This window comes from Diadema antillarum, unplaced genomic scaffold (assembly GCF_040938485.1).
Source record: "Diadema antillarum isolate AM-2024a unplaced genomic scaffold, OU_Dant_1.0 scf00000035, whole genome shotgun sequence".
NCBI classification, from domain to species: domain Eukaryota; kingdom Metazoa; phylum Echinodermata; class Echinoidea; order Diadematoida; family Diadematidae; genus Diadema; species Diadema antillarum.
This window is the reverse complement of record NW_027270924.1, coordinates 3568684-3594899: the sequence shown is the minus strand read 5'-3', so window position 1 is coordinate 3594899 and position 26216 is coordinate 3568684. Positions and strand designations below refer to the sequence as shown.

General features: G+C 37.9%; 1 protein-coding gene across 1 annotated transcript in view; it reads left to right on the top strand.

Annotated features, from left to right (window-relative positions):
* The window catches only part of LOC139744276 (complement factor B-like), a 43343-nt gene extending 19206 nt beyond the window's left edge, over positions 1-24137 (top strand). Inside the window, exons 8-13 of the mRNA XM_071654725.1 lie at positions 2769-2934; positions 10587-10739; positions 11315-11577; positions 18640-18853; positions 19998-20181; positions 21358-24137. Coding sequence (XP_071510826.1) covers positions 2769-2934; positions 10587-10739; positions 11315-11577; positions 18640-18853; positions 19998-20181; positions 21358-21610 — 1233 coding nt within the window. The 3' untranslated portion in view covers positions 21611-24137. The remainder of the gene's footprint in view (positions 1-2768; positions 2935-10586; positions 10740-11314; positions 11578-18639; positions 18854-19997; positions 20182-21357) is intronic.
* Positions 24138-26216: the final 2079 nt, after the last annotated feature.

The following is a 26216-nucleotide window of genomic DNA, read 5'->3' as shown; positions in this document are numbered from 1 at the left end:
AATGCCTTTCTTTTGGACAAATTGAGTGATTCAGACATATTGATCTACAATGAAAGCTTCAAAGGAAGGGTCAGGAAAACATATTGTGCAGCTGTTGGGTGCACAAAATGGAAATGGAAGCTGCACGGCAGTGTGTGAAATTCAGACACCACTGACGCATGATGAATAAGCAATTAGAGACAATTAAGTGAAATACAACGGTTAAAAAATGCACAGATTTCGAAACAAACTATGCCTACTAGATTTTCTATTTAATTAGGCTATCACTGCATATTCGTAAAATATGTTGTTCATTTTAGAAGACAAGTTCAGCTCAAAGATTCTGATAATTCACTGATTTTTTTTTTTTTTTAAATGCTTGGTGCACTACTTGCCAAAGTTAGAATACACTTCCTGGCTATACCATATGACAAACATTTTACAGCCTACACTACAGCTATATTGCTTTCACTTGTTTGTTTGTTTGTTTGTTTGGTTTATTTCTGCATTTTCTTTCTCCAAATACAATTGCAAATGAAAACAAAATGATACAGATACATACAAATCAATACAAAAAAAAAATCATTTGCGTAACAACATTCAGTCTGAAGTGGCATAATTATGAATCAAAATAACATATTAAGGCTTACTGTCTCTAATAACAAAGGAGAAATCAATACAGGGGAACTTCTTCAATGTTCAGCACTGAATTGACCATGTTCAATTTTGGCCCGGAACCCTGAATACGACTTTTGATAAAGTGATACCTATAAATATAATAAACCACGGATGGTGGCAAACATCCGTTTCATAATCATATTAAAGACTGGTATGATTTGAAAATCACTTTTGTAGATTATGATATAAGGCGTTAGTGTGATGTTATGCAAGGTTACTTAGACCTAAAACAGTAGAAGTTTTGGTTGTAGACATCAGGCGACGTAGTCGTAAATAAACTAGACCTATACGGCTTAGAAACGCCTAGATTTGTATTCCGTTTGGTTTACTTAGTTAGGCTTGCCTGAAGTTATCGACAACCAAAAATGATAAAGGATGTAGGGTTCTAGAATTCAATAGGTCTAGATCAAGTCTGGACTCTTGCCTAGAATTCTAGACAAGATCTAACGTTAGACAGATTCAACCCCGCTGGCCCGAGACTCCCGAGTAAAGGCAAAAGCCTAAAAAGGTTTCAGTTAACTGATATGTTGCAAGTTATAGCGCCATAGCTGAAGATACTTATTCATTATTTGTATCAAATTATATCAGTTATATAACTTCTCAACAGTCTAGGCTTACTAGCAAGACATCTGCCTGCCCCTAGCCATAGAACAGTTCTCACTAGCGGTTTTTATTCTCTTAGACAAATGTGAATATATGGGGCTTACACGCGAGTACCCGGGTCATCGCCAAAGAAATATAGAGTCTACAAACACTCACGGATCGTACCGATATTTACCTTGGAATTCAAGTTTTGGCTACAGCCGTATGTCATCTACCCATTCGCTCATAGTCGGTATGAGTTTTTATTTTTTTTATTTTTTTTTGATTAGCTAGCGAAAAAAAAAAATGTAGACTCTAGTTGTCAGAAAGCCAGATGCGTCGATCGCTGCTAGCGCCAGAGATAGCTAGCTGGCCGGCTGGCGCCGGGTGGTAAAAGCACTGGCTGCCGCTGGCACCGCCCTTGCCGCGCACGCAGGGCGCTTGCCGACCCAGGCCTGGATGCGTTTTTGTTTGTTTTTTTTTTAGACGGCAAAGATTGGGGCATGGCGCGTATTAAACCTATGGGAAACACGTTGGGTTAGGGTTAGGGTTTAGGGTTTAGGGTTTAGGGTTAGGGTTAGGGTTAGGGTTACGTTTAGGGTTAGGGTTAGGGTTAGGGCTAGGGTTAGGGTTAGGGTTAGCAGGGGCGGATCCAGGAATTCCGTAAAGAGGGGCGCATTTACAAAATTAAAGGGGGCGCACGCACCCCTCCCCCCATTTTTTTCTTTTTATTTTATTTCTTTTGTTTCAACAAAAAATAAAGGGGGGGGGGGCGTGCGCCGGTTGCGGTCCTGCCTGGATCCGCCCCTGGTTAGGGTTAGGGTTAGGGTTAGGGTTAGGGTTAGGGTTAGGGTTAGGGTCCCCAATCAGTGCCGTCTAAAAAACACGCGGCCTGGATGGCCCCCAGTTATGGCGTCACCTTAAGAGGGCGCACTTCCATGAACAGTCGCTTGAATCGGTCTATACAGGAGCTCCCCGTTAAACCTGACAATGTGCGATTTTGATGCTGCTACTGTAAGAATGATATCGCATAGTGGCACATTGTGTGTCTAAGGTCTTATTTTTACTATCGTCAATGGTCGTATGTAAAGTAAGAAAACGATTCGACATTGAAAGGGGTAAAGCGTACCCGTGACAGAAACGAGGTCCAATTTCATATTAAAGCGTAGTGTCAATCAAAGGATCTATGATTCATATTTAGTCCATGGAATGAAACAAACATGACATACGTACACCTGGCATAGATTGGCAGGGTTCTTTATTGGATGTAAAGGGGGTTCACACCGGGCTTTGCGTAGTGTTGCGTATTATTGCATAGTGTTGCGTAGTGACTACACAGTTATACGCCTCTGCCTAACAGTACATCTCGCGTACTTGTTTTGCGTCGGCTTTCTCTCATGCGCGTTCCCGTTAAACCCAATCTAGTAAACGTTTCGTAATACATTTCGTTACATTTAGTTACATTTCGTTGGTCAGATTAATTTGGGTACCATCGTGATTTCCGTCCTTGGTGTCTTCCTGATACGCAGAACTCATCGGCAGGTGGCACGGGTCTTAAAGAGGGCCTTGAAGCAATTAAATTGCACATATCACCGGAAATGCGAGACTTGGCGAAAAAAGTGGTCATGATACTCACCGACGGACAGCACAACACTGAAGACCCAATGGCCCTCGCTACAGACTTGAAGGAGAACGGTAATGGATAGAAGTCGGATTGGATTATACAATGTGAAGACAGTTCGTTCAAAAGTTACATAATATATTTTAAGTTGTGGTTAAATTCCTGTGTCGTCATCGGTAGATATGAAGATTGCAACAAATGTCACAGAATAACACAGATATTTAGAAAGTACGAAGGGAAATGCACACAACTTTTTTTTTTTGCTTATAAAGTGTACTCTGCTAGATTATAACAAGGCTAGAGGAAAGTTGGGGAAAACGGACCCTTGGATACGACAGACTCACTCCACTATCTTCGCAATTTGATCGCATACTGTTCCTAGATATTAAAGGTGCATGGTCCCGGTGTTTTAGTCAAATGCGTACGCGGGCGCACGGCGCAAGTTTCCTATAGAGACCCATGCTATCGACTTCTCTTGGGCGCTTACGCTTTGGCCCACTTTCCCGAGTCCGAAGAAGTCCGATCCACTGTGTCAGTGGTCCGATCACAGTTCGGCTCATAATTCGGCTCAGGGGGATGACAGCTTTATCAAACTTCTTTTTTGATGTCATAATAAGAAGCACATATGCACGCACCCTGGCATTACTACAGAATGCGTGATGCGCAGAGAAGACAACGAAGGCAACGTTACTTAGCAACACCTACGCGCTTTACTCTTGATGACAGCTTAATTTCGGCAATCTTCGTATCAATGCTAACGGTGATCGGCAGTAGCATCAACAGCGCCATCTACACTGCCGGGACTATGCCCCTTTAAACTGCGCAATTAGTCCTGTTGAAGAAATATGTCGTTTACATAGTGGCTAACATAAAATAACTTGTACCTGATATTTTATGGTCTCTATACCTTGAGGGACATTTTTTTGTGAATGATTTACTATTCCAACTTTTAGTGATACTGTTATCAAACATGAATGCGTTGGGTGATGTAGGAATTCATATCTTGAAATCTTTGAAGGCTTCCGTGGTGGTAGATCATTGGGTGGTAGAAGGCTTCACGGTGCACCACGTATTCTTTCTGGAGTATGTGAGTGGCCCTGAAAAGGGCCTACCCAATCCCGACGTTCGGCAAGCATATGTTCTCGCCGTTCTCAAGGGAATGAGCAAGTGAGAGGAAAATGAAAGTCTTTGATTGGCGGAATGGGTCACAGTAGGTATTAATATCTGGAGGGAAAGTCTTTGCTTGGCTGAATGGGTCACAGTAGGTATTCATATCTGTTACAGTGGGGCTTACTGGGTGTGCGGTATTTCCGGAAGGTTGTTGCGGGGAAAGACGGACTCTTGCCCGTCCCAATGGACGTAGCAATGATCCTTTTTTTTTATATAATTCATGTTCCATATTCCACATTTCATACAAGTTTTATATTCCATTTGATTTGAAGCAGAAATGTTTTTCACACAATGGTCAGTTTGAACCAGTAATGTACTAATGTATAAGGACATTTATAATTGACGTGTAATATGAGGAACCCACTAAAAAGCAAAGCTTGTAGGATGTGGGCTCCAAAAATAAAACATAGGGTTTAGTACAGTATAGCAATGTCAGAAGTGACGTAACATGCAAAAGACAAAATATCGAGACTACTACAAAGTTTACGCGATGTACAAAGTATAATATATAATGTTTATGATTAACTTATGGTATAAATGCTAAGAAAAGTAGCAAGTTGATCAAACTAATGAAGTCATCCGAGCGAGGCATCATTTGAGTATGCAAAATTTTTTTCAAGTGATTACGGCAAAATAATTAAACATAGGATTTTAGAAAATTGGCTTTGAGATTTTTCTTAACGGAGCTTAAAGAACTTGAGTGCAACCGAACCGAATCTAACTCATTCCAAAAAGAAGGGCCGGTCGATGTAATTGTCTTAAGGGCTAAAGCTGTACGGACAGGGAAAAATTATAGGATTCACTGTGTCCTGTAGGGTAAGTATGAATATCACTGTTTTTCACAAACTTCGGGGAAAATATACTAGGAAGGTCACCAGTATCCAACTTATACATGAAAATTCCAACATGATACAAATGCAAATCAGAAATTTTAACAATTTACTTGAAACAAACAATTCATCAGTGTGATAAAAAAATTGTGCTCGATTTATAATCCGTAAGGCCTTTTTCTGGACCAAAAATAACGAATCATATTTTGTCTTTGAGCAATTCCCCCAGGCTAATATTCCGTAATTCAAGGAAGGTAATGATAAGGTTGTATAAAGAGAATGCAATATTGGCTTTGGGAAGAGATATTTCAGTTTGTGAATACAGTAATTCCAACATTCTTGCACAACAATTTACATAAATAATCAATATGTACCTTCCATGAAAGGTTACTGTCAATATAAATACCTAAAAATTTTGTTGAATCTATTTGATTTAACTGTAAACCGATCATTAAAACTATACCTGGAAGAGATTTTATTGTGTTACTGAAAACCATATAATTGGTCTTATTTATGTTAAGCGACAATTTATTTGCCTGAATCCACTCAAACACCAACTTAAGTTCATTATTCAAAGAATCGAGCGAAACATAAGGATCTGAGTGAGAATAAAAGAGACTTGTATCATCTGTGAACAGAAGAAAAGACAGCAGAGAGGATGAGTTCCGGAAGTCATTGATGTATAAAATGAATAAAAGAGGACCTAAGAGGGAGCCCTGTGGAACACCGCAACAAATCGAGTTTATACCAGATTCATGATTATTTACGGAAACAAATTGAGTTCGACCGGTAAGATAACTTCTGAACCACTCCAAGGCCTTTCCACGAATACCGTAATGATTTAGTTTATACAAAAGAATTTCGTGATCTATTGTGTCAAAGGCCTTGGAGTAGTCCAGAAACAGACCGACTGTATGTGACTTTGTGTCTATAGCTCTTACAACTTTCTCAACCAGCAGTAATATCGCATGGGTGGTTCCACGTTTTTTCCGGAACCCGAACTGATTATCAGCTAAAATATCACATTCGTTTACAAATTTGATTAAACGATTATAAACCACCTTCTCCAATAATTTAGAAAAGGATGACAGAAGCGATATTGGTCGATAATTTCCTAACTCATCCTCTCTGCCTTTCTTATGAATTGGGATAACTTTAGCAATTTTCATTTTAATGGGCACAATACCAGTTAATAAAGATAAATTCAAAATGTGAACTAATGGTGATAGTATTTCGTTTACAATACATTTCATGAGGTGATTAGAAATCCCATCATGACCTGTACTCTTCTTGGGGCTAAAAGAATTGACAATATCTAAGACCTCTGTTTCAAGTACTGGGAGAAAAAATAAAGACTGTGGATTGGAATTTAATAGGTAAGAATGAAAGGGTCTGTGTACAGATGAAATATTGCGGGCTAGATTCGGACCAATATTAACAAAATAAGAGTTGAATGCATCCGCAATTTCCACATCATCTGTTAAATTCTTCCCTTCACAAAGGATATTATCAATAATACCCTTATTTACACGTTCATGAATAACACTATTTATTACATGCCAGGTAGATTTTGCGTCTGACTTGTGCTGTTCAAACAAAGAACAAAAATAATCTTTTTTTGCTTTACGCAACAGGGACGTAAGAGTATTCCGATATTTAATGTACTTTGATTTATTCAAAGCTGTATTACGTGATTTATATCTGTAAAATAAAATATTTTTTTCTGTTTATGGATCTAAGTAAAGCTTTTGTTATCCAGGGTGAGCGCGGAACTGTTTTGTAGTTTCCTCTTTAATTTCTCAAAGGGAAATGCAAGTGATATAAAGGTACCAAAATATTCATAAATCTGTCGTACGCATCATTCGGATCAGTGGAGTCAAAAACCTCATTTCAATCAATTTCGGATAAACTTTGTTTGAACAGCTGGATATTATGATCGGAGAACACTCGTGATTGCGATAAATTTTTACACACCTTTTGTTTATGCGATTCAGGTATAGTAGAAATGGAAGAAACTATAACGGGAAAATGATCTGTATGTCCGTAACAGCGATACATTGGTCATCGTAATCATAGCTGTTTGAAAATATTGTAACACAACCGGGACCGTTGTGTATCGATGTCGGGACTCTCCTGTCTTGGCATACATAGGACTCAATTCTCTCTCATATATCACCGCATTCGTACGTACCAGAAATCACAAATAAATACACCGGTTATTGCCACGGTAATTGAATTGTATATGGCACAAGCACTTTATTCTCGGAGATGGACGAATAAAACATAGGAAAGTATATCACGGAGTTGCTCACAGCCCTTCACAATCTCACCGACTGCTCGTATACGGACTACCTACACACTGTCCTTTCCCGGCCGTGGCTAGGACGCAACTGACCATTTGTCAGTTCCCGTACAGACTCTTATTCATACCGCGCGCGTCTAAACGCATGCCCCGTCCGTACCCATATACTCTAATACAACGTGCGTACACGCACTATCGTGACTTACAGCGTGACATCACTTTGTTACAATTATGTTATCGATCAGTGTTGCGGAGGCTCCAAATAATCTTGTAGGCTTGGTGATACAAGGAGTGAAAGAGGATGATACCATAGTATCAAGAAAATCACGTGTTTGTGGCTTACCATAATCAAGTAAGTCTAAATTAAAATCTCCCTTTATGTACACGTGTTTGTTGCGGAGATAGGGCGAATCTGAAATAATTTCTAAGGTTGAGATGAAGTCAGAATGATTACAGTTTGGGGGCTTGTAAATTTCTCCTATCAATACTTTTTTACCACCTGGCATACTTATATCAATGAAAATACTTTTAATTGAATCAGACATATAATTTAGCTGGGTTATCATTTCAAATTTCAAATTATTCTTCACATAAAATGCCACACCTCCACCTCGTTTACAAACTCTGTTATTTGTTACCAGTGTGTAACCATCTAATTGTACAAGGGAAGTGAAATTTTCAGTCATCCAAGTTTCACATAATCCCAAAACTGAAAGTTTTACAGTTAAAGTTTCAAGAAATAATTGTAACTGGTCAAAAATTTTAATCAAACTCCTTATATTATAATGCAAAACTGAGAAAGTATACTCCGCTCTGAAAGACTTAAGCTGTGCTACGTGTTGCGGTAGAATATAACAAGATGTTAGTTTCGGATGGAGTGAAGCGTCATGGCCATCATGAATGAGGTCAAGATTAGGCATATCATCATTAAGAGTATTGATATCATCAATACCGTTGGATACGTTACCTAACATTTTTAACAGACATACATGGGTATTAATTAAAGGTAATAAGGTGGTGAAACATTGCTTGGAATCACCCTCAGAAGAGAATACAATAACATCAGATATCTCAGTTTGCTCAACCAATTTGTTACAATCTGAAATGCGTATGAAGACGCACATAGTACGAGTATCGCAAGGGTGACTTAGCACCATCAGAGCCGTAGGGCAATGCACGCGACAGTATGCACATGTTCCAAAAGAGAAAGCATGAGAAAAATGCAACTTTGAACTATCAATGAACTGACTACTCGATTTCCACAAACATAGACTCAGTATTAAGAATACAGTAGCTGTGAATACATATGACTTTCTAATGAAGCCGAGGGCGACAAGATTAAGGAATAGTAACCATTTGTTTGGTGTGACCGATGAAAAGCTACAACATTGGATTTGGGGGGAAATGGAACAGAACCCCACCACCATCCAGTTCATTAACAAGACAACAATCACTATGTAAGGGGAAAAGACTGGATATGGATTGAGCTGAGGAGACATGGCATACAATTGAATACTTAGTACATGATAAGTCGCATGATGCGCCGCACGGGTGACTTGTGAATACCAAAGCTCAAGAACAATTATCTCGACAAGACGTGATACAAAAAGGGAGGCATGAGAAAAATGTGGCGTACAACTTTCATGAATTCTCAGTTTACAGAGAAACAGACTCGGTGTTGTGTATACACTGACTAACGCTATGAATAAATGGAACAATATGATAAAAGCAAGAGCTACGGAATAATGGAACTTTGAACGCACATCTGGTGTGACTGATATAATGACGTAAACAGAACTACAGGACCAGAGTTGGGCTGGAATGAAATCCCACCACCACCACGTTCATTGACATGGGACCAAACCACATACCAGAGAAATGCATTAATTTACATTCTCTTTCCGCTTGTTCTATATGTACGTATGAAACATGTTCTGACATGGAGAAATGAGAAAAGTCGGCAGTAATATTCAGACGACAAATTCGGAGCAGGATTTTAACCGAATTTACAAACGCATGATTTACTCACAAAATTTCTCTCGTAAAGGTGCTTATCAATGCCAACAAGCAAAAATAATAATAAAAAGGATGATACTTAACCTGAATTTAGATTATCATTATGAATTTATACCAAATGAAAAAACAGATTTGTATTATTTACTACCATACACATTAGACAAGTTTAAGAGAACTAATCTCTGTATGGTTCCCATTTCCTCGTACCTTTTTCCTTGCAAAACAAGACCACGTCGGTGCCGACGACGGCTATTTTCGTTGACAGGTTTTTTTCCTTGCGAAGTGTGAACGCGGTGTTGGCGAGCTTGCTCCGGTAGGGCTGGGGGGAGGTTTATAACATAAACTGTTGCTTCGAGCCTTGATCAAAATTGCAAACAGGTAAATTGCACAGTCGCTCAGAATTAGGTGAAAACTGATCTATACAACAAGGGGTGGGCCCTATTGACATACAGTAAGGTATTCCGTTTTGCGCCGTACACCTCGATCTTTTTGAGCCTGTTAGTATGTTTAGGCCCAAGGTCCGTTATGCAATCCAATAGGTCAAAACCGAACTTCACTGAAGAAAAAGAAAATCGTCACCATTTTCAGGAAATCTGAGGGATTCTAAAGAAAGTTTATACTAAAGACCAATCATGTTGAACAAAAAAACAAAAACAAAACAGAGTAAAAGCAGGCGCATCTTCCTACTTCAGATATTTCACTCCACTTTTCCCTATGGTGACAGTGTTGGACAACAACAATGACCTTCAACGAATTGATCTCCATGCCCTTGTAATGACATTTCATTTCGGTTGACGACATTGGTTTCAACAATAACGAGCTTATTTTGAAAGGGATGGTCCAGTATTGATGAGAATTGGGCTTTTAACTTTTTGCGAGATACCAAGAAAACACTTATGATATAGTACAGAGCAAACCATTTTAAGAGGAATTCAAAGTTTATTTGATGAAAATCGGGTTTGGAATGACTGAAACATCCAAAAACAAAGTAAAACAAAGCGATCGTAATAAAATGTGGATCCCACACTTCATTAGAATCGCTCTTATTTTGGATATCTCAGCCATTTCAAAACCAATTTTCATCAAATAAACGTTGAATTCCTCATAGAATTACATGCTCTTTCATATTTCATAAGAGGGTTTTCATTATCTTACCAAAAAATGTTAGAAACTTGAAATTAGGTCTCAACCAAAACTATATGATCCCTTTAACTATATAGTGATAAGTATTAACATATTCTCATATAACAAGAATAATGTCATTAGCTGGATATGTTTTGAAAACAAAAGTTCGAATCAAAGAGAGAGCACTATATAAGCAAAGATGCAATGGGTTGAAGTGCCTGAAAGCATAGTACTTATGAAATGAATTATTCACGTGTAACTTTCTATTTCCTTTCTGTCACAGGAATGAAAATATTCACAGTCGGTATTGGATCGTTTATAAACGAAACTGCATTGAAGAGGATTGCTTCGTCCCCACCAGCCTCTCATTACGTCTTTGTCAAAAACTACGACGTGCTTGACAGGCTTACCAATTTCATACAAAGTACAGAAGAAGGTATGTATACTAACGTCATATCGCTTGGTTCGGAGTTCTTCTTCTCGAATCGAGTGTATAGGTAAATGTCAACATGCGGACACGTAAAAAAAAAAATCACCGGACACCGTTACATCTTACACGTACTTCTGTAAGATTATTGGGAGAAACACACGCTGCACATTATGATTAATTTCTCATGCGTTTAGAGGTTGCATGTTTGACTGTGCTCTTTAACCGATGTATACATGTGTTGGAGAATTACGTTGTTAGGTTATTGTTCTCTGCTTTTGCACTTTTTGAAATGGACAATGAAAAAATAAACAGTAATCGATGTTGTACTTTATTTCCCCTAACAATCAACATCATTCATCAAAGATGTCATTCCCTAGACCTGCACAAAAGTAAATAAATGAAATTGTAGAGCATAAAGTTATGTGATATACTGTGTAACGTGGATACGTACATATATAAATTATATATATATATATATATATATATATGTGTGTGTGTGTGTGTGTGTGTGTGTGTGTGTGTACAAATATGCACATTATAATGGTGTAATTTCGTTTCGATTCTCTACATCACTTTTGCAGATTTTTCGCAATGCGGAGTTGCCGGAACTGTGTTAGAAGGCGAGGCATTAGTCAATAACTCATTTGAAGCGTCAGAAAGGGCATGGCCTTGGCTAGCGTACATCTATGCCGAAGAGGGCAACGGTAGCAGACAGTTATGTAGCGGTGCGCTGATTTGCAATCAGTGGGTGCTTACAGCAGCTTCTTGTTTCGACAACCTGTTCTTCTTCAATGGCGATTTCGTTCCTATTGGACAAGACGAGGCTAACCCGCAGCCCTTCAAGGTATGGCAGTGCGATGCCTCTCGTTTCTGTAGAGTCCATGAAACTCTTGGACACACGTCATTCCAAGTTCATTCTTCAATAATGTGATATAATATGTTAAGGGTGAAAGGTAGGCTGTCGAAAGTAAACGGTCATTTGACATGTTTGACCGAAAATGTCGTTTCACAACGTCATCTTCAGCAGGAAGAGTCCAATGTCATTTGATTTGACGAACAGGATAGAAATAAATTTGAAGTTATAGCCATTATGCATGAGGTTAACAGACACTCCTTAAGGTAAAAGGTAGAGTTCACATATTATTTGTAGTGTTTGCACGAGAATCGAAAGTCTTCCTATCAGTTCAGTTCAGTTCAAATTTATTTCATATTTCCATTTTCTCAATGATGACATTACAAAATTATTGACAACAAAACAAGAGTACAAAATATATACAATCATGTCTTTTGATTGTAGAAGAAAAAGAAAAAGAAAATATACTTGACACAAATGTACATGGTCACATCGTATGAAAATGTCACTAGTAAGTATAAGAAATATGATGGGGCCTACATAAAAGCTTTAAAGCTTGTAAAACTGTAGGTTCCCGAGTTCATAGGCATATAATTTTACACGGAGAACGGATATGTTTGTCTTGACCAACTAAAATTACACCAGTACAAAAAAAATAGATGAGTAATAAACTAATGAACCACATAGATATCGCACAAACCAGACTGCATACAAATCTCGCAGTGTTTGATTAACAAAAATGCTGTATTATTAAAAGATGTATCGGTACCATGAAATCACTTAAGTAACTTGGTGCTGCGGACAAGGACAAAAGACTGGGAGCATAAAAAGGTTGCTAAAGGCTTGGTAGTGTGTATCCAATAAGTAATAACTGTTTCAATTTGCGTTTGAAGGTGAATAAAGATAAGGAAGAAGTGATATCTAGAGGGAGATCATTCCAATATCTGGGTCCAGTAAATATAATTGTCTTCTTTGCAAAAATAGTGCGAGTACGGGGAAGGTGATAGGCGTCACTCTGGCGAGTGGGATAACAGTGAATAGAACGATTCCTTTTGAACATGTGGATAAAAACAAATGGTAATTCATTAGTTGTTAGTTTATACATGAAAATTCCGAGATTATAATAAAATAAGTCTGAAATTTTCAGAATTCTGTTTTGATGGAAAAAACAATTGGTATGGGCAAAATATCCGGCGTGGTTTATGATTCTTATTGCACGCTTTTGAATACGGAGAAGGGAATCTAGTAATGAGTGAATTGCATTTCCCCACGCCAAAATTCCATAATTGAAGTGTGGAGATATTAAACAAGAATATATACTCTGCAAAATATGAACAGGAAAGAAATGTTTTAGCTTATTCAAAATCCCAATATTTCTAGACAAAATTTTACTTACAAAATTAACATGAGTTTTCCAGGATAATTCTTGGTCAATCCAAAGCCCTAAAAACTTTGTGTTATCAACCTACTTTAAACATAAATCATTTATTTTGATATCATATGGAACAACATTCAAAGAATTACTAAATACCATATAATGAGTTTTTTTCTATGTTCAAGGACAATTTGTTCGCATAAATCCAGGATTGCACAGACCTGAGCTCAGTATTCATCATATTTATTAATGCATTAGGGTCTCGATGTGAAAAAACAAGCTTGTGTCATCGGCGAAACAAATGAATGACAAAATTTGCGATGATTTTGGAAGATCGTTTATGTATACTATAAATAAAAGTGGGCCCAAGAGGGAGCCCTGCGGGACTCCACATGAAATAGGCTTTAATTGCGAATCATGGCTATTGATATTAACAAATTGCTTTCTTTCTGTTAAATAACTCTTAAACCATTCTAAGGGGGTACCGCGGATTCCATAGTGACACAATTTATAAAACAAGATTTCATGATCTATCGTGTCGAAAGCTTTAGAAAAATCAAGAAAAACTCCAATTGTATGTTCAAAACTATCTATAGCATGAGCTACCTTGTCTATAAAAGTAAGTAAAGCATGGGTTGTGTTGTAATGTTTTCTAAAACCAAACTGAGAATCCGACAGAATGTTATGATTTGTGAGAAATTTTAATAATAGTGTGTAAACCACCCTTTCGAGAATTTTAGAGATTGAAGTCAACAAAGAAATTGGTCGGTAATTATTCACCAAATCTTTCTGTCCCTTCTTAAAGATAGGGACAACTTTTGCGACCTTCATCTTATTGGGGACTTTGCCATTAAATAAGGATTGATTGAAAATGTATGTAAGAGGAGTAATGATTTCGTTTAAAACATTTTTTAAAAGAAAATTTGTAATTCCATCATATCCTGAACTTTTTTTATCGTTCAAATTCTTAATGATATCTATAATTTCTTCTTCAGCAATAGGTTCAAAAAATATTGATAGAGAATTCCTATTACCTAAGTATCTATAAAATTCAGTTGATGATTTCGGGATTTTACTGGCAAGATGTGGACCAAGAGTTGCAAAATAATCATTGAAAGATTCCGCCATATTGACCGGGTCGTTAATCTGGCGGCCGTCCACTGAAATATATTTAGGAGGATCAGTTTTGTTTTTATGTTTGAGCGCCTCATTAATCACCTTCCACGTACTCTTCACATCAGATTTATATTTAACAAACTGTCGGGAAAAATAATTTCGCTTGGCTATACGTATTATGGATGTCAATATATTCCGATAACGAACATATCTTAATTTGTTTAAAGGGGATGGATCTTTACGATACTTATGAAAAAATTTATTCTTGCGGTTAATGGACCTGAGAAGAGATTTTGTAACCCATGGTTGTCGTGGTACTTTTTTATAATTAGAATGGTGAGGTCTTCGGAGAGGAACACAAGAATCATAATTAGCAATCAAAATATTCATAACATTTTCAAAGGCTAAATCAATGTCGCTTTGACTGTATACGGTGGACCAATCCTCTGAAGTTAATTTCTCCCTAAGTTTATTAAGGTTGGATTCCGACATTACACGAATACCTGGGTTGTGGGTGTGAGAAGCATTAGCAGTCATAAAACTGGACACAAGGGCGTAAATTGGGAAATGATCAGTGACGTCAGAAACTATTATGCCAGATGTAATGTCAGAAAAATGAATCATTTACAAAAATGTTGTCAATTAGAGTAGATACATCATCAGTTATTCGAGTCGGTTTCCTTATAAGGGGAATAAATGATTTCGACAACATAAGATTAAGAAAATCTGCGCATAAGGGATTATCACTGTCATTAAGGAGATTGAGATTAAAATCACCCATGACAAAACATGTCTTACTGTCAAAGTAAGTGTTCGAGATAAGGCCGCAGAATAACTCTAAAAATTCAGCAGGGTTTGAGCTTGGGGGTCGATAAATCTCCCCAATTATAATATTACCTTTGTTTGAAGTTTTGACCTCGATAAATACACTCTCAAATGTATCTGACATCACGCTGTATTTTTCTAAGAAGACACAGTCTAAATTCTGTGACACATAAAATCCGACTCCCCCACCTTTCTTCCATGTTCTATTATTTGTTATGAGTTTAAAACCGTCTATAGTAAGCAGCGAAGAGGGTGATGTCTCCTTCAACCAAGTTTCACTGAGCCCGATAATATTATATTTGGATTTTAATATACTCACAAAAGAAAGAAATTGATCAAAGTTTTTATTTAAGCTTCTGATATTAAAATGTGAAATAAACAGTTGATTTGCGTCGGTATGAGTGAGTGAAGTAAGCTCATCCTCTGTGTGGTAGTGAGTGAATACATTTTGGACTGCTGTATCGCTACAGTCAAAATCCAGTCTTAATTCAGGAGTTTGCATATTTAAGAAAGTGACGATGTCGGAATCCTCACCCTCTTCGCTGTCTACTGAAATTACTGGTGTCATATCAGCAAATGACTGAGGATAAAGGGTGGCAACTGATGCGGCATTCGAGTTTACAGTAGTATTTGAATTCATCATTGTGACTGATACAAGGCAGGTGAATATGAAGACAGGCTGTAAACAAGAAATAACTTCTTAAGAACACATCTGCTGCTTGGTTTTATAGGGAGACAAGTGGGAGAACATTCACCCTGATAATATATGGGAAAAGAATGTCCAATGGCCATACATAAAACAATGCATGCCAAAAATTCAAAGGTAACTGCACCAGTATAGTAAGTAGGGAATGAGGTTGTTACTAGGCTATATGAGGCCAGAATTGCACTGAAGAGTTCAGAGAAGCGAATGCCAGAGCAAACAGACAACAAATAATTGGGGGTGAACAAGAACACTATAGCAACACATTTATGTCTACACAATGATAACAGTTTGCAGAGGGTAGGAGGCAAATTACGTAGAGGAGTCAGAAGGACCGGGATGACACATTTTTGCATAAACATTGATGACAAATCACTGAGAGGAGTCGGAAGTACCGTGGTAACACGTCTTTGCATGTACAATAACAAATAGCTGAGAACAGGTAGTGAATTGATTTGCGAGGTCAAAAACACCGGAATAATGCATTTTTGGATACACAAGGATGACAGATTGCTCAAAGCTGATGACAAATTGATAGCGGTCGAGAGCACCGGCATAACACATTTTTGCATACACAATAGGAAGTTCATTAACACTGTTATGTAAATTTTTGTGAATTTCGCCAGGAGAGAAAGCACAGTGAGCGTGCATAGAACAATGTAAAAAGGTATACCGAGTACTGGTTCTTTACATAGTGGATATGGTAATACAGTTCTCAGTTCAAATCTAAACATACGAGTGGTTATACGTACGTTCATAAGTATGCACTTGGCACAATTGTGAAAAATCAAATTAATATATCCAGGTAAGACAGATTTTGATGTTGCGTACATGGAATGTATGTCAAGGCAAAATGCAAACATTGCTGAGCACATAACAAAATCTAAGTTGAAATGAAAATCAATCGCTGTGTCGTGTGCGTACTTAAAGCACACAGAAAGATACATAATCAATAAAAAGTTACTTACATACATGTCTTCTTTAGACCGTTTTCTCCAGATGTTACCCGCAGCCACCCCTCCCTCCCTCACCTTTGAAAAATCCCTTTGCAATCAAAGTACAGACATTATTGCGATTTACTTCTTTTCGCATTACGTGTAAATTATAATTTTGTTATCATTTTCATGGAATTGTGAAGAAAAAAGACAAAAGGTTATAATAGTTTCAGTCATAACACAGTACAGACTATTTCATGTCGGATATACTATAATCACAGATTGCGGTAAAAAGCATATCACATTTTACATGTTTTTTCTCCAATAGCCGAGTATTGGGACATAATGGGAAAAAATAGAGGAATTAAGAAACATTCTTCCTACCAGTAAACAGACCAAATCTGTTGAACAGTAAATTAGATCATTACTTTTCAATCACATAATTTAAACGTGTTATGAAGTCAGAGGTTAAGTTCCAGTCGTAGCATAGTGCAAGCCATCTCATGCTGGATATGGTAGTCTAAGATTACGAGAAAAACAATTTTCCATTTGCCGAATATTAGAGCAGATGTAGAAGAAAGAAAGAAAATGTAGAGGAAGACGCTTACTTCCAATCAATATATATACCAAATCTGTTGGGCAGTAAACTTCCGAGTTCAATCATTGCCATTCAATCCCATAAACGTATAATGAGCGCACTGTTTATATTTAAAATCAATTCAACCAAAATGAATAATTGACTGTGTGAGCCGCTGCATCGGCCTCATACACTTAGTATAATTGTTGAGTGCTTTGTTTGAATAACATGACATAATGTTTGAATAACATGACACAAAAAAGAAGGAAAAGGAACGAACACAACTCGTGGTAGCTGTTTGAAATTTGCGAGTGGTGCTATATCAGTGAGAATAAATTTACGTAGTTGGCAAAAGGATTCGGAATTGTAACTCAGAGGTGATAACAATAATAATGGGTAATAACGGGTACTTTGGAAGAAAGAAACACTAATGTAACTGATAAGAGCTTTGATGGGTACTAAAGCTTACCAATCAAGTCGCAAGAGGTATTTTAACTTAAAGGCGCACATAGGAGCTGAAGATCGCATGAGACTCGCGGCTTTCAGTTTCAGTCACGGTACAGATTCCAAGTCGCAGAGCCTTTTTCTTTCCATTTAAGGAGTACTTCTGTGCCAGCTAGGTATATCTTGGTAGAAGCGTTTTTTTTTGCTTTCTGAGGTCGTAGGCCGTTTTCGCGAGAAAGCTTCTCCTGGCTTTGAGGGCAGGGGGCAGATCCGTGCGGACCGTGATCCGTCGAGATTCCTGACCGGGACCGGTGTTGGCTCGCGGCTGGCTGTTTTGGCGCTGGCGCTGGTCAAACGATTCAAGAACACGATCCCTGTCGCGAATGTAGACGAACTTTGAAATTATGGCTCGTGGAACAGGGTCTCCAGATGGGGCTCCGTTGGCCTGGCCGGAAGCAGCGTTGGCGTTGTCGCGTCGGGGGAGCCGGTGAACGTTCACGAGGGCAATATTGGCGGCATCATCTGCGTTTATCCCGAGGTAGCAAAACGTGTCGCGAAGTGTGCGCTCAACATTTTCGTTTGGCGTTTCCTTTACTCCGTAAAAGAGCGGGTTTGCGCGACGGCAGTAAATATCCATTGCCGTGAGCTTGTTATGGAGCTTGGTAATTTCGGCAGCCATCTTGCTTTCCATTTCTGGAAGTTTCTTGTTCTCAATCTCTATTATCTTGTCAGAGTTCATGCTTACGGAGTCTTCTAGCTCTGACAGTTTGGTGTTGATTGAAGCAACCTCTCGCGAAAGAACATCAAGAACTCTCGCGAAAGAACTCTCGCGAAAGAACATCAGGCATCGAGGTCAACAGCGTATTACATATATTGCACTTGATATCTCTGGTTATTTTGTGTGTTCTTTGATGTTTGCATGGAATTCTAAAAAGATAAAGTAGTGTCAGTGATATAACAATGATGGCTTTGTGAAGTGCCTCTCATCGTACGTTCCCGACAACTGCCCGAGACTTAGCGAATCGTGTTTGACTAACATAATTTTAATGCTTTCTAACTTCCATTGCTCAAAACGAAGATCAAGGTAGTTCTCGGCGAGCACAACACTTCTCTTTCGGTTGGTTGCGAGCAGACAGCGTCCATTGAAAACTTTGTCCTTCATGATGGCTATGATATATACGCAGAGAAACCTCGACCGTACAACCTGGCTTTGGTCAACCTGACCCAACCTGTCGAGCTTAGCTCCTGTGTCCGAACCGTCTGTCTTCCGCCGAGGACTGAATTGGAGAAAGGTTTTGTATCCTTCTTTGCTTTCCAACCCGAATCCTCCCCCCCCCCCATCCCTCTCTATCCCAGCTATTTGCAATGTTTGCAGATAAACTGTCAGACATGGCTGAGACACAAGAAAGCTGTGGGAATTGACAACTTTCCAAATTCCATCAATAATAACGTTTGCAAGATATTTTCATACAAATTCTACAAATGTAAAAGGTCCCTCGTATCAGGGGAGTCAATCCTAGAGGACAAGGGCACAAACATGTCATTTTCCCCCAATGATTCCAAAAATGAAGAAAGTTTCTTACTTTTTTAATAGAAAACTCCAAATATTTCACCCACTGTGCAACAGATCGTTGAATTTCAATTCTATAAAATGCGAAACCTCCCTTGCTTAGGAGGGGTACCCCTTCCCACACCCTCCCACGTGAGGTCCCCCTCCTTAACTTAGCTAGTAATTTATCAAAAAGTGTGCGTCAGATCTGTCACTTCAATTTAAATAAATTCCAAACTATCCTCATCCTCTTTTTATTTACCTTTTCCAGCTTGTTTCCTATCCATAAATTTCACCAAAAGTATATGTGCACCAGATCGCTGAATTTGAGGTCTGAAAATGTAAAGTCTTCCTTATGTGGAAGGGGGATAACCCCTCCCACATTCTTCCCCCGCTAGGTCGCTCCTGTTCCTCTCATAGATATTTCACGGCTTGATCCCCTCCCCCCCCCCCCCCCCCCGCCCCTATGATGGAAACGGATCTACACTACTGCACTGGATAGTCTACTCATGTAACCTTGGTGAAAATTAAGAAGCATGTAAGCCCTTCCCCTCTTACATACCGATTTTCTTACATAATGTTCCTGGCAGTCACGACAATCACGTTTCAGCCCACCACGAACAAAACGGGAAGCCATGAGACAACATGGGAAGGGGGATGGATTGTTTCTGTTCCGATGGTTTGACTGCCATTTATTCACGCTTTAACATGGAATGTCATTTCCATGAAAACCTTGGTGTATATACTTATTTCATTTGTTGTTTCCTAATAGTTGTATGTTTCCTCATAGTCTTTCTCATGTGCCTTTGCCTGTTTGTGTGCATTTTGTCCTGTTTTGTTTTGTTGAGTTCGGTTCTAATGTTCCATCTTCACAATTCCTACACCAGATCTGCATGCACTCCATTCGGACACACAGTGCTACGTCACAGGCTGGGGCTCGTCGGGCCTGCCAAGCCCCGAGCAATCTAGTACGGTGCCCCTTCAGTCTTCAGTGCAGCCACACCAGTGTCGCACACGAGGTAGTCACACAGGGCCTCCTGACCCGGATACCGCTGCCAGACTCACGTGCCCGTAAGAACTTGTAGCAAAAACCCCAAAACAGAGTAGAAGCACAAGAAGTAGAAGTAGTAGCAGTTGTAAAAGAGTACTGTTGGTAGCTAGTGAAAGGAGAAAGTGGAAAACATACGAGCAGCATACTAATAGGGAAAGTTTCTATTGCAAAAGTAATCATAGATGTGGAAGTAGTAAGGAATAGCTGACCGGAAGTAATAATGATGGGGGCTAAGAAGCAGTATTTTATGAAGTAATGAAAAGAGCGGTAGTAGCAAAATTTGTCGCAGTAGTACAATACATGAAGTAATATTGGCGGTAGTCATGGCAATGGACGCAATGTAGTTTTAAGTATTAGACGTAATTGTGATAGGATCTATTTTTTGTGAGACTGCTACTACTACTGGTACATCTGTTACTATTGCTAGTAAAAGTACAAATTGTGTGTCTAGTTTCTCCTATTGAAATTCTGACAATGCTGGTTTTTCTTTTACGCACTAGCTGAAAGGGAATAAAATAAAGCTGACATAAAAATGACTAATGCCTTCATTGTATATAATTGCTTTATCGGCGCCACTTCGCCAAATGGCTTCGCCACAACCGATAAAAAAATTGTCATCTACAGATGGAGCAAGGTGGGCAGACAGACACTAGACATTTGTTGGGTAAGGTTCTTTTTCTTACACATCCAAAATGATCGGTTTCAAGAGTCATTGTCCCTACGACGCGATCAAAAAACTATTAATTTACATATTTGGGCACACAAACACAAAAAGAAATTTTCGACGTGGTTCAAACAGACTGGATGAAGCAAATCATGCTACCCAGTCGGAAATCGCAGATAAGTTCAATTTGATTTGCTCGAAAATCATCTATTTCTTACAAATGAATTGTTTTCTAACCTAGACTTACCCAAGTCGCCCGAGGACATTGTCTGCGCTTATACAGGAGAAGGGAAAAGTGTTGTACTCAGAGTTGGGTCGTCGATGCCCCCTCCCTTTACCCTCCTCTTCCCCCTTCCCTTCCATTATCCTTCCCCTCCCCATCCCTATCCCTTTCCACCATCCCCTCCGATGGGAGAAAATCGGGGTTTTTCTTGTATTTACTATTATTAACATATCTTATCAAAATGAATATTATAACCGAGGAAGAGAAACAATTACTTCACGTCATAATCATTTTCCTTCTCAAAACCAGAGTAAGCGAGAACTTGTACTGCCGAGGCGATCGCGGTTCTCCGCTTTTCTGTCCCAGGTACGACGGGGAGTCGTCATGGTCGCTTGAAGGAGTCGGCGACGGAGGCAAGTGGTGTCCTGAGGACCCCTTTGCATTCTCCAATCGTGGTTACTTCGCCAAGATCGGCATGGACGTCGTCGCCTGGATCAACGATATCACTGCTAACTGCACGGCCAATCATAGGATGAAAGAAGAGCTCGACCTGCAATCGTAATTAAGTTTGGGTTCGCTGAAAAACATCGATAATTAAAAAAGAAAAACTTTCCTAAAGGTTTTTCGTGCAGATTGTGGTACTTTTGTCCTGTAAATTGTTGCCAAAGTTTGATTTTACCTATTTGGTACATTTATTCAGCTTTAGTCAATATCATCGTTTCAATATCACCATCTTACCAGATCATATCGTTGTATTTACTATGTTTACTTTTCCAATACCTGCTAAATATGTCATTAAGCATGTTAAAGATGGATTGAAATCATTACGAGTTATGTAATATGTGACCTTCATGAACAAATCATCGCAGTGGAATGGAAAATGAAATGCAAAATGTGCGTAATGCAATCATTCTTGGTATCTTGGATACACTTGTGGTAAGCATAAATGTTTGTGGGAAAAGGTTATGAAAGAAACATTTTGTAAAACATGATGACTATCATAAAGTTTACGGTGATTATTGTCATTATTGCTGTCTAGTTATAAATGAACACCCCTTCTTTGTTGTGGGGATTTGGGCCAGCTATGCGGTTTACGATCCTTGTTCAATTCTATTTGTCCAAGTTATACATTCATTCACTTGCAAACTCTAGATTACATCAGCTCGTAGCATAAATCTAATGTGCAATATTCATATGCGCTCTACAACACCGACATAGTCGTGGAAGTGAGGCGTTCCATGTTACACCAACACTGAGTTGCAAGCCAATGTATATAAGTTTACTCATGCATAATGCGGCATCATACTACACGATTCAAAAGTCCTACAATCAGGTCTATTTCATAAATCTTTATGGTCAAATAGACACGGGAGAAAAGTATGAACAAGACATTTCAAAGCAAGAGGTTATAATCACTGTCCATATGCCCTGAGGCGGAATACCTGACGCTGAGTCCACTGCGAATGATTTGGCTAGAGTATATTTAATATCAATATGCAATGCAAGACTGGACGAATTTGATGTCATAAATCTCAACAGAGACATGCATTGAATGTATACATACGAGGATTTATGTATAGAAGTTATAAATATAATGCAACAAATTGAAATTTTTAAAGTAGTGTTCATGTACCGAAAGAATCGAGAAACACGACAAGTCCCTTGTGATATTCATTTGGTGAACTGTGAAAAATGGTTAACGAACATAAGAAAGTGAAAACTGTTATTCCCAGACTACAATCTCCGAATATCGTTTTGTACTGATCATTCTTAGTACCTCTATTTAATGTATGTGAAATATCCTACAAATATACACAACGTTTCTGTGCTTACCATTCCATTTTTGCACATCATCACCCTGTCATCATCACAATCATGTTCATAATTTACCAAATCTTTGCTAGTATTTACGTACTAAAATATAAAACGTAATACATTATACAGTTTCAGGTCTCTTTTACCATTCTGATATGAACAAAACTGTAAGCCTATAATTATGCTCCTACCCCATCCTGCCCCCCCCCCCCTCCATGGGTTCTCTGAAATGCTACGTGTTTAGTCAACCCCTTATATAGTTGCAATTCTTCTTCAGTGATTATTTGCTAATTTGGTAATACAAAATACATTTTAACGGAATGAATGTTTACATTCAATTTCATTCTTCGAATCATGCATATTGTAATCCGTCAGTCTGACCGTATTGACTCTTTTGTGATTTAAATGAAAAGAAATTTGATTTCTTTTCGAAACTGTGTTGAAGAAAATGAAATAAAATAAAAATACAGTGTACGGATAATCATCTCAGCTTCATATATTTTACGGTATCAAACGTCATTGTTAACATTACATCATGCCGTCTTAAGACGCACCTGTATAATGGTATACATTATTCTGTATATTGGTCGGTGATTAGTCAATCACGTATGATGCGACGAGGATCGAAATCGTTGTACAACTTATATTTCGAGCAGTCAGGTATTACAAATCTAAAATTTGACCACCTACCGACCAGGCTAGAACTACAAGATGTGTACCTTTGAGGTCCTATGATTTTTAGAACAAATATTGCCTAGTCTCTGTTGTTGTAATAAATGTTTGTATAGACCTAACTCTTGACAGTCCCTCGGAATTTATGTCTTCTCATAGAGCCAATGTTTTCGCACTCGCCTCGGGAAAATGTAATTCCCGCGGGAAAGTGAAATGTTAGATCTCTAAAAAGTGGATTAATAAACCTCTAAAACGGAAATGCCTACATGATAATACCAGTAAAAAGAAAAAACAATTTAAAGAACACAGCATATTCTATGAAAGGGCAAGATCATTGTGTCCCTTAACCATGCTAATTGAGTTTAACTTCTATTTTTTCTCTTCCTCTCCTCTCTTTCTCTTTCTGGCTCTGCTCCCTAGAACTCTCTCTCTCTCTCTCTCTCTCTCTCTTTCTTTTCTTGTATGGAATTAAGAAATGGTGACGTAATCGTTTCGTAGTTCTTATAATTTGTGTCATTTCCCCTCTCCATTAAAAACAATAATAACCATGAAATTTGCATGTTATCATGATGTTTAGACATTAAACACTGTTAAAAGGGAAATCTGCAGTGTACTTAGATTGTGCCATCATTCAGGCTGTTTCGAAGCGTCATTTTGATTGCAACCACACCAGTGCTAGTGTCGAACTCAACTACATAAACATTATATATATATGTATATATATATATATATATATATATATATATATATATATATATAATTTTCATTCTTCCAAACTTTCTGCTTAGAGCGGTCTTGATGGATGTTTTGAGTAGTTTTGTGTCATTATTGACTCCATAGTTAATCGGTCTACCAATATACATGCATGTATTACGTGTGTTCAACTCTCTATATATCTATTTGTAAATATATATATGTATGTATATATATATATATACACTGTATATGTATATATATATATATATATATATATACATACATATATATGTATATATATATATATTCAGTTCAGTTCAAATTTATTTCATATTTCCATTTTCTCAATGATGAGATTACAAAATTATTGACAACAAAACAAGAATACAAAATATATACAATCATGTCTTTTGATTGTAGAAGAAAAAGAAAAAGAAAATATACTTGCCACAAATGTACATGGTCATATCGTGTGAAAATGTCACTAGTAAGTATAAGAAATATGATGGGGCCTACATAAAAGCTTTAAAGCTTGTAAAACTGTAGGTTCCCGAGCATATAATTTTACACGGAGAACGGATATGTTTGTCTTGACCAACTAAAATTACACCTGTACAAAAAATCGATGAGTAATAAACTAATGAACCACATAGATATCGCACAAACCAGACTGCATTCGAATCTCGCAGTGTTTGAAAAACAAAAATGCTATATTATTAAAAGATGTATCGGTACCATGAAATAGCTTGGTGCTGCGGACAAGGACAAAAGACTGGGAGCATAAAAAGGTTGCTAAAAGCTTGGTAGAGTGTATCCACTAAGTAATGACTGTTTTAATTTACGTTTGAAGGTGAATAAAGATAAGGAAGAAGTGATATCTAGAGGGAGATCATTCCAATATCTGGGTCCAGTAAATATAATTGTTTTCTTTGCAAAAATAGTTCGAGTACGGGGAAGGTGATAGGCGTCACTCTGTATATATATATATATATATATATATATATATATATGTATGTATATATGTATATATATATATATATATATATATATATATATATATATATATACATATATATATATATATATATATATATATATATATATACATATATATATATATATATATATATCAGGGCTGCACACTAACCCATTTTTTCTGCCGGTCCAACCTGTCTCTGTCGGACCGGTAAATGCCCCATTTTAACATTTTTTACCGGTCTGAACAGAAAATTTACCGGTCAACAACGACAACCTAAAAAATAAACTTATTTTCTTGTTTTTTATGGACGTACCCCCCCTACCCATGTACATTTTACAGATTAATATTTTTTTTAAACTTGCATTATCTATTGCACAAGAAATAAAAAAATATAGAAAAAACTACAATGTTTGTTTGTGAATTACAGTGTAAAATGATAATGAACAAAATTAGATTGTATCAAATGCGTTTGTGACTTTTTCTAAACATCGGCGCACGAACTTGCTGCGTAACCTGCTCTTGGTGGTCAATTGGATTGCGACGATTTAATGAATTATTTTAGCTGTGAAATTTTCTGATGCACGCGCTCCAAGGAGTTCTTTATTTTTCTCCCGATAATCTATTCGCATTTGTGCATGCGTTCTTGAAAGGCACACGACATGCAGGGCCGAATTTGCAATCCTTTTTGCGCCCATTTCCACCTCAAATATTAGCGGGATTGTGACGATTTCATAGATTACTTCGGCTGTAATATTTTCTGATGCAAGCGCCAAAAGAGGTTGAAAATGTGTCCTTTATTTTTTCCCGATAAACTCTTCGAATTTCGTAAGTGCGTTCTTAAAAAGATGCACCACATGGCCGAATTCATGATACTTTTTGCGCCTATTTCTACCTCAAATAATCAGCGGGATTGTGACGATTTCATAAATTACTCCGGCTGTAATCTTTTATGATGCACGCGCCAAAAGGGGTTGAAAATGTGTCCTTTACTTTTTCCCGATAAACT